Raw genomic sequence first — 11,727 nt, 5'->3', positions numbered from 1 at the left:
AATTTTTTTATTTTTTTCCCCAGAACTGGGGATTGAACTCAGGCCCTTGCACTTGCCAGAGAAGTGCTTATTCAACTGAGCCATCTCCCTGGCCCCTAGAATAGTCATATTTGAAAGAAATTTAAAAATGCCTCTGGGTTCTGCCTATGTCCTTTTTTTCCCCTCACTTTGTGGTAGTATTTTCCTCTAGTATTGAGGTTTAACTTCAATCAACATAACTACCTCCCCATGGGTTTTTTTTCTTTCTGTTTGCCCTTTGGCAGGAGGACCTAACGTGGTAAGAAAAAAGATTATAAAATGTGGAACTACCTGACAGAAACAGCACTGTGAAGGTGTGTGGCTTAGATCTAGAGTGCTCCCCTAAAGTGTCTCCAGCTTAGAGGCAGGGCTGCTCACTGATGATTGGCTCCTAGTGCATTTACAGCCCTGTGAGCTCCCTGGGGGTGGGGCCTGCCCAGAAGAGGCGGGGCACTGAGGGCGTGGCCTCAAGAGTCTCTCTCCCTTCCCAGCTCATCCTTCACTTTACTTCCTGGCTGCAATGGCCTCAGCATCCTCTCCACACCATGCCCCACTGCCCTCAGTTTTCTGCCTTGGAGTCAGTAGTCCATAGACTGAAATCTTTGGTCAAAATAAACATCTTCTCTTCTAATTTGTAGCTGTTGTATTTTGTCCTAGGAATGCAAAAGTGAGTACTTCACATTCAATTATTCCTAGATGGGTTTTGGTTTATAATACACCCAAAACTCTGGCTTGGAACTCAGATTCCTTTTCTCCGCCTATACAGTAATGTGCTTTTTCTTGATAGAGCACTCTACTTTCAAAAGAAATTCAATTTCTCTACCTATACAACTAAAAAGACCTCAAGAGGCACTACTTTTTCCAAAACAAAAGGCATATTAGTGGAATGCAGACCTTCCCAGGGGACACTCCTGTGTTACACAGGCCACTTACTCTTAACAGAGAATGAAAAAATCAAGGATTTAAGATGAACTGCTTATGAATTCCATATTATTTGCCACAGACATTTGTACTAAACTCCAATGCTAAAGTCTATATTGTTTTCATCTTCATTTTACTATCCTTATTTTTCAAATTCACACTTTCCTTAGAAATAAACAAAGTAAGAACATGAAAAATATGTCTTGTCAAGATGCAATTGTAAGGTTTTTTTTTTTTAAATAATAGGTACTGTCAGACTACAGAAAGCAAAACCAATTATAGACCAACAGATTTTCTTAAGAGAAAAGATTGTATCAGATAACTATAAACAAAAAATGGGGCATTTCAACTACCCTAATATATTCGTATTTACACACAGATTACAGGTAATCTACACTAGTATATCGCAAAATGTGTTTTCTGGAATGTTCTTGTATTACACAAACACACACACACATACACGCACACACGCACACACACACACACATCCTCACATGATACTACCAGTGCAAATAAACTCTAGTAATAGTACATATGACTGCTCCTTGTTAAATGGTCACAATGTGCATCAATGTCCTGAACACTGAGAAGTTATGCTATAAGTCACAACCTACCATATTCAACTCATCATAGCCTATCATATTCAAGATTATTACAATGGTAATTCCTTTTTATGAATCCTCAAAAATCACATCTGACAAATGCGTGTCTGTATATTCTCATAACAGAAGTCAGGATTTTTCATCCCTAGGAATAAAATTTATTTTTCCCCACTGTTACAGTACTATGAAGAAATGGTAATGACCGTGTTACTATATATTGGAGTAAAAGTCAGTACAATTCAGTATCAATAAGAAATGGGAATACACTGAGATCTTTTCTATAACATAGAACTCTCACAAATTTCCTGTTTGTATATTAGCTGGCTCTACAGCAATAAGAACATGTTAAAAAAGCATATTAATTTTCACATAAAGCATATATAAGTTGATTTAAAATACTTTTTGTAATAGATTTTGTCAAAGGTTAATCTGGGTAAAGTGCATACTTGTAGGCATGTAGGTCTTCCATATGTGTATAAAAAATGTGTACTCACAAGATTAGAATAAATTTACTTCCCCCTAATGAGGATTTAAAAAAAAATTGTTTACAGAAATAAAAATAAGTCTATAACATGTAAAAGTTAGACCATGTTCACTACTAGTTTTTTGGAGTCTACATTTAAAAATGTATTAAGAAAAAATTAATATAAAAAGGAGCATAAGAAATATAGCTTTTAGTTAGTTATTAAAATATTTCTAGTGGAATAAAGTTGACACACAAAACTTGGACATGCAGGGGAAATACAACTTAATGTACACAGATAGGTGTCAGCACATTCCTTGACTAGAATGTGGTCATCTGCCACAAGGTCCACAAGCTCATGCACAAGATCAAGACGTTACGTACAGCTGAGATCACAACGTCATGCATATAACAACAGCGTGCTAGATAATCATACCACAAATTATGCAGATGTTCTCCCCCACCCCAAAAGCCACTGCCAGCAGCTTCTGTGGAGTTTGGTTACCCATATCCGTGACATGAACGGTGTCCTTTGGAGAATCTTGCTCCCTGTGGCTGTAAGTATTCTTATTTTTATAATATTCTAATGATGGTATTAAAATGTTAAGTACAAAACTAGAAATTATGGAAAAGTAGATTTGTTATACTAAACAACTGTAGACATCTTAGGCACCTGTTATAAATTTACCACTTACATTTGAACATACTACAAAAAGTAATTTATTGCTCAGAGTTAAATGAACCCCAAATAATATGCCTGATGACAGTGCTCTAGTGAATGTGGATGGGTAAGTAGGGAGTCAGTCCCTTCAAAGTAATCTGCTTTGCTGTAAAGTACTGAAGTGATGAGACACTAGCTTTGTCTTCTCACAAAATAGAACATCATGATTTTGAGTATTTGAGAGAAAATAATCAATGAAAAAAGTTTGTAGTGCTTGACATGCATGTATTAGCATGCACAAAATAAATGATTTATTCACCTTTAAAAAAGTACTCTGATTCCTAGCACTCAAAAACATCAGCAAAGAGTCTTCTAATGACTTTTTAAGCTATCTGTATGACTCATATAGCTAAGTTCCATACAAGAATATGGGCATAACTATTTCACTTGCATCATTTCAATTCTGAAAATTTGACTTGGATAAATAATCAAGTTGATATTAGTAATACTAGTGATGAAAGTAAAAAATACAGTCATTAGATTATTTCTCACTTCCCTGAATTTCTTAAATGTATTTTGGTGTCCTTTTCTGCCTATTTGTATCCTAAGTACATTTTGGTAAAGACAGAATTGTATTTTGTGATTAGGTAACACTTAAAATACTGATAATCATAAAAGCACAGAATCTAAGTTATGGAACCACAAGACACTCAGTGGTTCAACTCTATGGTTCTTCAAAACTCTCTTTGGCTTCAGAATTGTTAATTCAGTACTCTGGAATATTCCATAATATCTTTTTTGGAGCAAGGAATTAAAAAAAAAGGAAAATACAGCCAACTCTCAAAAATAATGGAAGGTAGGATGGGGTAAGTAAAATCTAATAATCTAAATATTGTATTTTTATTAATAATTTTGGTCCCCTCCCTTAATAAACATTAGATTTAAAAAATTTTTAAGATTCTGTCAGATTAAAAAAAATAAACTTGTACTTTACACCTTTTCTCTGCTTCTCCTGTAAATACTTTAGAGGAAGTGCTAACAAGAACTCTACAGTCTGATAAATGTAGTTGCAAAAAACAGAAAAAATTTTACACCTAGCTTTTTCCAATTTATGTCCTTAAAACTACCAACATTTCAGCATATGGGGCCTATTTTTTTTTTTCATCTTCTCATAAAAAGATGGCCTTATATATTTTTTTAAAATTAGTACTCTTTTACTAATGAATGACTACTTACCATAATCAATATCAATATCAATAGTTACATTAAATTTTTCTGACTTTGTAAATCTACAAATTATTACTTACCAAATTACATCTTCCTTACAATAAAATATTTATAAGTCATGTAAATCAAACTAAACAGTCTTATCCCTTTTCAGCCTCATTTGAGATGGGAGCAGTATGACCTGACAAATTGGGCACAGTAAGACTGGGATTTGCAAGAGCTGCCTGTCCTGATTCTTGTATACACTGCAGTAAAATGCTGTAATATTCTTCCTTAGTTCTTCTACACTAATCATTTAATTACCTTGTATTACTTCTAATAATGTTGATGTCTTATTATAAAGTTCACCATATCAACTGTTTTAACAACAATAATATCAAATTCCAATAAAGAATTTGGAATAAATAATGAAGTGTCTGAAGCCAGGGCATTCTCCAAATATATAAGTACAGCAGAATCTCTTATACTCTTAGAGAGCAGGTATGGCACAGTGAATGATCAGAAAGGTGGCATGCTTATGTTGCTGTGTTTACAAGGAAGACAACTTAGATTTGACCTCAAAGTAATATCAAGTGCATTTTATAATAGAAGACATCATAAAAATTATAATAAGGGGATAAATAACAAAACCAATTCATGCTAATTTATCTATTTGTTTGCCTTTCTAAAGAATAATCATTAGATTCCAAAAAGTAATGTTAGTTTCAAATGTACATCTACATTTTGAGGGAGATTGGTAGTGCATGCCTGTGCCCTCAGCAGTGAGAGGCTGAGGCAGGAGGATCCCTGCAAACTGGAGGCCAGCCTGGGCTACACAGTTAACTTGAATGTCAGCATGAAATGCAAAGCAGGATGCTGCGCAAAAAAAAAAAAAAAACACCTCACAGAAAAGTATAACTTAGACTTTAATTTCCAAAATATTCATTTTGCTTTAAGCAGTGGTGAGGGGAAGGAACGAACGTCTGAGTATTATATTAGTCTTCATAAAATATGTATCTGCTGCACTGGTGAGGATAAGAATGAAAAGGTGTCTCTGTGACAACAAATCACTGGAATGGAGTTTGATTTGCTTTTTTAATGTATGCATAAGTAAAATTTAACCAAGAAAGAAACCATATGTGACATGGGAAAATCTATTTGAAAACATGCTAATACAGGCATTATATACATATTGCATATTTTTAAAATCAATATTTCTGTTTATGATTAAAATATTTTACATGAAGGGAATACTTCCTAAGTTATAAGAAAAATTAAAAATATTGTAGAAAATATTTGGCTTGATGATTTAAATAATTCTTTACTTTTTTTTTCCTTTCTGGTGACTGTGCAGATTGAAGACAGGGCCTCACACATGCTAGGCAAGCACTTTCCCACTGAGCTACAGCTCGGCCCCAGCAGCCCTATCTACAAGAACAATGGACTCAGAATAGCACTTCTGAGCATTGCTTGCCTTAGATTTCAAAGAATAAATCTAGTAGACACATCAACATTTTTGAAAACCTGATGTATTAAAACTGGGCTAGGAAAAGTATTCAGTAAAAGAATTTTGCTCACATTTTGATCATTCATACATATTAATAAATAATAGGAAATTATTCAATCCTAATAGAGTCAATAGGTAGTTATATGAACAAAAATTATGTTGTTAAGGGATCATTTAAAGACAACATTTTGATGTTGAAAATTAGAAAATACTATGATTATACCTGATAAAAGTTAAAAGTACATCCCTACTAAACAGAAATAGTAAATAGGAGGAAAGCGCTAGACAAAATTTAAGCAGATATTCTGTATTCTCATTCAGAAAATTTTAGATTTTCTGCTAATACCTACCTCGGTCAAAACAGAAGAGGACTGTATATCTATCATATATGCTGCCACACAAAGTGAGCAGATAGACTCAACTAGGACATGGCAAAACAAAGAAAAATGACTATGAAAAGTAACTGAAAATACTGGGCTTCTCAGTGATTGGAAGGCATGTCCCATGACTTGTTACTCTACTTGCAAGCTGATTATACTAGCTGCAGCAAGATAGTAGTAAGAGTTCACCTGACACAAGTATGTTCAGTCATTACCTACCTCCTCTGGGTTGGCATTAAAGGTAAGGCTACCTTCATCCAGCTGCATATATAATTTTCTAAAGGAAAATCCTAGAGGTGGATTCTTATTGTATATGGAACAGTGACCCCAAGTGGATTTGCACAACCTAGACAGATAAGAGAAAATGAGATAAGTTACTGTATTTAATTTCCTAAATTAAACACACATGCACAGGATAAAATAATCAATTAAATAATGTAGAATTAGATTTTACAATTCTAAAAGCTGAAGACTGTAATTTTGTACATGTGTTATTTGTAAGTATATAATAAATGCCTTAAATTTAATAATTTTGATAAGACCTACAAATATGGGTTAGAAAGATAATATTTGTGAATATTATCTAAAATTAAACATAAACCACCTACATTAATAGTAATTACAGCTGACAATTACTAATGCTTACTTAAAATTTTAATTTTAATTGCACTAACTTGTTCAGTACTCTCAAGGATACTTTGATGCTGGTGCAACAGACAAGACAAACAGACCAAAATGTTTCCTACAGTCATACAGTTAGTACAGGCAGAGGCAGGGTTTGACCCCAGTGAGTCATCTTCCAGGCTTTGCAATTGTGACCAAGAAGCTAAATGGCACTGACTGAGTCACCTATGTCCTACTGTGAAATACAACTAATTGAGGAGGGAGAAAGAATGCTGGGCAGCGGAACAACCTCGTGCTTTTTAATAACATGTAATTTATTAACAGACGAATTAGACAGAATTTGTAATGCCTCAACTTCAGCACATACATCAAAAGAGGTGCTGTTAAATGTAGCTGTTTTTAAGATAGTGCTTCAAACATACTGGTTCTTTATTACCACACTATCACATTAATAACTGACTTTTAAAAAATTCTATAAAGCCTACAGTACTGTTTGTATCTCAAAGTACACTATTTTTTGAAGACTAGGATAATGGTTTCCAAGTCTGCTGCTCCAAGCACTGGGTATTATATTTGTACTGAAAGCAAAACTTTCACGGTATTACCATGTCTGGGTGGATACCTCAGATGCTCTGGGATACGCGCGCTTGCTCCAGACACAGAGAACACTGAAATGACACCCTGCTATGGTTCCCAACTTTAGAACAGGTTTGTATGATATTTTGCCTCAAAATTCACATAATTTTTACAGTTTTTCAAAACACCAATTACTTGATGAGATTAAAAACATAGTTTTGCCCTCTTCTGTTAGTTTTCGCCTCATATTTCTTGATTTGCACAGTGAGATAGAACACAGGAAAACCAGTAAAAGTATTGCCCCATTATATAACATCAAGAGTTGTGGGGATAAATGGATAAAATACCTAACCTGAGACTATCCTCTTAAGAGTTAATTTACAAAACTGCATTATTTTTGTTAACAAATGAAAACATTTCTCTAAAACTATAAGCTATTTAGAAAATTGTCAATAGCAATCTCTTTATTATCAACGTCTCTGAGTTTTATAATTGTGCTGTGTGACAGCAACACCCTACTAACATCAGTAAATATTTAGCATATTCAAAGTTAACCTGAAACTCAGCCAGCCTTATTTTTTTTTCAAATACAAGTAATTTAACATTAAAATAATCCAAGCATTATGACTATAGGCATGGTTATATGCCAAACTATAAGGAAAGCATTTTTTTCAGAGATAAACAATCTGTACTTAAACTCCAAATGAAAAACACATAATGACTGAGTTCTATAAGCTTAGAAATGGACTTTAAAAAATTCAAATATAGGAACACAAATTAACTTATGGGGCTACGACAATGTAGGAAAGAAATTACAAAGAATGAGCCAATTTTAAAGTATCCCAACTTCCTTTTATACTCAACTGAGTTAAAAAAAAATAGCTTATTTAAGTACTACTAATTAATGTAATTTTCTTTATGAACACAGTACCTTTACTACGACATGGTACTGAAGGAATAAAAACATGATGATTTTTGTGTATTTGGAAACTGATAAATAACTTATATAATTTTATACCTCAATTCTGTGGCAATAGGAAGTCTATATTAGACATGTCACAACAAAAAGTTTGATAATTTAGGTTATTTAATATTTTAATTATTATATTCCAAGTTAGAAATCACTGTCTTAAATAGGCTTCTTTTTCTAGATATGTTTCTTATCATTTTTCTTTTTAGTGTTTAGGTTTTTATTAGTACATGTTCATAGTACATACTGAATGATTACATTGTGAGGAGCTGGGACATGACACATCTTCACTCTTTTAATGCTTTCCCACCTTGGTATTCTTTGTCATACGAAGTCCCATGTTAAAGAGATTTAAATAAATTGTAAAGAATATCAGAAAATTTAATATACAATAATTTTTCTGTATTTGGTAACTTTATAAGACTTAAAAGAAAAAGATATGTACCTGTGAATTTTTTTCCAAATATATGATATTAAAGGAGTAATTTACATTCAATAAAATGTCTCTATTCCATCAAATGTTTTTAAATTTGTGGTTTAAACTGGTTTAATATTTGTGAAAATATCTATGATTTAAGTTCATCAAGTAGACATTTATAGCCTTACTTTCTAATTTTTGTCTACTTCATGATTGTGGTTCAAAAAAAAAAAAAAGTAGATGAAGTTTCCCCCAGTTAAAGTTCATGTTAGCAAGCACCTATGACAAAAAGAATGCTACACATCCTCCCTTTGCAACTCATGGGGACAGAGCCACCTGAGCCCTGCTTATTGGCGTGCGAGTGGTCTACGCTGCAGACGGAGGCCTGTGCCAACATAGGCACGCAGTACAAATTATACCAGGATGCCAAGGTTCTAAGATTTGGATTACAAATTCTTACTTCTGAACTTTGATTTTTCATATTCACTGGAAACTTGTGGTTAAAATAAACTGACATAGCCCTGACTGCAACCTCGCTTCTTACTGTAAGATTTCTCTTTTATTTCTTTCCTACTTTCTTTTCCCAGAATCAAATTGGACAATAATACCTGCAACTTTATTTTTGCAGGCCTTCATTAACAGCAACTCAGATTACAAGCCCACGTTAAAAAGCAATTTCATAATACATACATATGACAAAAGCACACTGAGTGTTAAGCTGCTTAGAGCGCTGCAAATCATGCTGGTGGGGTTCACTTACCCTTGCCAGAGAAGTTCGTCATTTGCAAGGTCCTGCCAAACGCATGAGGCCAAGCAAAGGTCAGTAGCGTTCAGGTAGGACAGGATGGTAAAGCTCAGCTCAGGAGGCAGCATCTCCAGGTTAATGAATCCTTCTTGCTCTTTGGATTTCCTTGCCTTCAAAAGGTGGTAGATGTCAATGCCTCCTTGCACTTGCCTGCGGTGACTGGTGGTGGTGACACTGCCCGCAGCCGCTCTTCTGCTCTGCTCCCTGGTGAGGTAGCCGGGCTCACTGTAGCCTTCCTGCTGCAGCTGCTGGTTTCTGGCCACTCTCCACAGCCCTTGACCCATCTGCAAGCCTGGAAGAGAGTGAGAACATAGTAAGGGTCACACTAAAAAAGTAAACCATCTTTCCCAGTGGTATAACAGGTCTGACAGAAAGAATTCATTTATCAGAATTTAAATTCTTCATGAAAACCTAGTAAAACCAGTAGTATATTACAAGGAATAGGTGGAATCCTTTAAGTATCAAATTTGGGCAGAAAAACATCTCTGCAATATTTGGTCTGATCATTGCCTGTAATTGAGCTTGCTAACCACTTCTAAAGGCAACACGTGACATAATCATTTGTTCACACAGTAAGATTTAAAAGGTACTGATATCCTAATGAGTCTTACAAATTATAATTTTGTGGACTTACGGGCCAGTATTAACTACCTCTCTGATCAGAGCACAGGAGTTTAGTTAAAAGGTCTCCAGACCCTGGTTTTTATCACAGTTCAGGCTAAGCTAAGCTAGCCCCTTTTAACCAAACTCCCAGATGTGTAACAGCTGTGAAACAGGCTTTTAGTTTAATTCTTGCCAGTCTACATTTATGTTGTAGACTGTAATAAAATGTAACATAGGCCCTGAAGTCTAATTCAGAAACCTTATAAATTAGACACCTAGAACTCCATGACAAATAGCTCAGTAAGAGCTAACTATTTGATTTTCTTGCTGCTTTAATCTAAAAACTGTAATTTGCACTAATTTTCCAGTCTTCCCCACACAGCCATATGGATGGCGTCCTCTGAGGCACTCAGCAAAAGGCGCAAGAAGGTGCTACAGTCCCCCTGCTTCGTGCCAGCTGCCACTAGAAGAGCGCGACATCGATCTGTTCTACATACTGGACTTCTCCACATACAGACGGTTAGAAAACAATTGACCTAGACTAACTTGATCTTACCTTTAAATTACATAGTTTTTATTAAGGGAATAAAATCATGAGGAAAAACTAAAGTAGGAAGAATTTTTAACTAACAGAAATTATTTTCATTATTTCCTTTCAAACAAAGCATTTGTTTTAGTAACCCAAATCGACTACGAATACATGTGGTGTTTCCAAATGTGGAAAAAGACTGATGTAATATAAAATCATTAAAACAGCCAAATAATTTTCATGGCATGACATGAACTTTAAAAGAAAAATAACAAAAAATGAAACAAATGAAAACCAACCAATCAAACAAAAATATACAAGTTATCAGAAATTTTGAAAATTCTTAGGAAAAACTTGAAAATTGAGAACTTCAAAGAATATTAAAGATATTATTTTCTTCATATTGAAAAAGGAATGAATCACATGAATATTTGCTAAATTGTTGGCTATCTAGATAAATGTCTCCTGTATTACTCCACAATACTTACTGTATAACAACTGACTATAGTTTAATTACTGTTAGTAGTATATATACTAAATATTAGCAAATATATACTGTACTAACTCATTTGATGATCAAAAAACAAAAAAACAGTTCAGGATATTTTTTTAACACCTCATCCTTACACTGAACTGCTTGAAAATACAATAGCTTAGCTGTAAAGAGTTCTTATGAGGAGATACAATGATTTTAAAGCATATTAAAGTATATAGCATATTTAAAATATATTAACATACACCTTAAAAGATCTCAGTAAAGTCTAAAACATACTCCAACACCATAGGTATATCATAAATTTGAGTGTTCTTTTTACTGCTTAAAGAAATATCTCAATAGACACCTCATCAAAAAATATAAAAATAGCAAGCATATGAGAAGAGGCTGGATATCACATGTCATAACAGACCTGCAAGCTAAGACAATGGGATCCTGCTGCACACCTGTGAGTATGGCATATTCAACGCACCTTCCAAATGCTGGTGAGAATGTAGCAATGCAAAATCACACAGCCACTTTGGAAGGCAGTCTGTAGTTTCTCACAAAGTTAAACACACTTCCACCATATAATCCAGCATTCCCACTTCTGGATATTTACCTAAATGTGAACTAGCCAGAGATGGTGGTACTCGTTTGTAATCTGGCACTCTGGGAGGCCAGGAGGGAGGAAGAGTACAATTTCAAGCCCACTCAGGGAAATTTAGTAAAATGTCTTAAAATTTAAAGGAAACTTTTAAAGGGCATACATAGCATGTAGCTCACTGCAAAGGCTCCTGGGTTGAATTCTTTTTTTTTTTTTTTTTTTTTACTGGGGATTGAACTCAGGCCCTTGCGCTTGCCAGGGAAGCACTTATCCAAGCTAGGTATTTCCCCCCTTCCCTCTTTCTGTGCTCCTTTCCCTCACCCTAGTTGTTCCTTCCCTTTGTTTTTTGGTTTTTTTTTTTT

At 34.4% G+C, this 11,727-nt stretch overlaps 1 protein-coding gene across 1 annotated transcript in view; it reads right to left on the bottom strand.

The window, feature by feature from the left end:
• Positions 1–11,727, bottom strand: part of Fbxo8 (F-box protein 8) — a 52,224-nt gene that overhangs the window by 20,194 nt on the left and 20,303 nt on the right. Inside the window, exons 2-3 of the mRNA XM_004640227.3 lie at positions 9,107–9,443; positions 5,978–6,104 (exon numbers count right to left, since the gene is read on the bottom strand). Of these exons, the coding sequence (XP_004640284.1) occupies positions 5,978–6,104; positions 9,107–9,435 (456 nt within the window). The 5' untranslated portion in view covers positions 9,436–9,443. The remainder of the gene's footprint in view (positions 1–5,977; positions 6,105–9,106; positions 9,444–11,727) is intronic.

The sequence above is a fragment of the Octodon degus genome, unplaced genomic scaffold, assembly GCF_000260255.1.
Source record: "Octodon degus isolate 3935 unplaced genomic scaffold, OctDeg1.0 scaffold00121, whole genome shotgun sequence".
NCBI classification, from domain to species: Eukaryota; Metazoa; Chordata; class Mammalia; order Rodentia; family Octodontidae; genus Octodon; species Octodon degus.
Note: the sequence above shows the minus strand (reverse complement) of the source record. Positions and strands in the feature narration are given on the sequence as shown.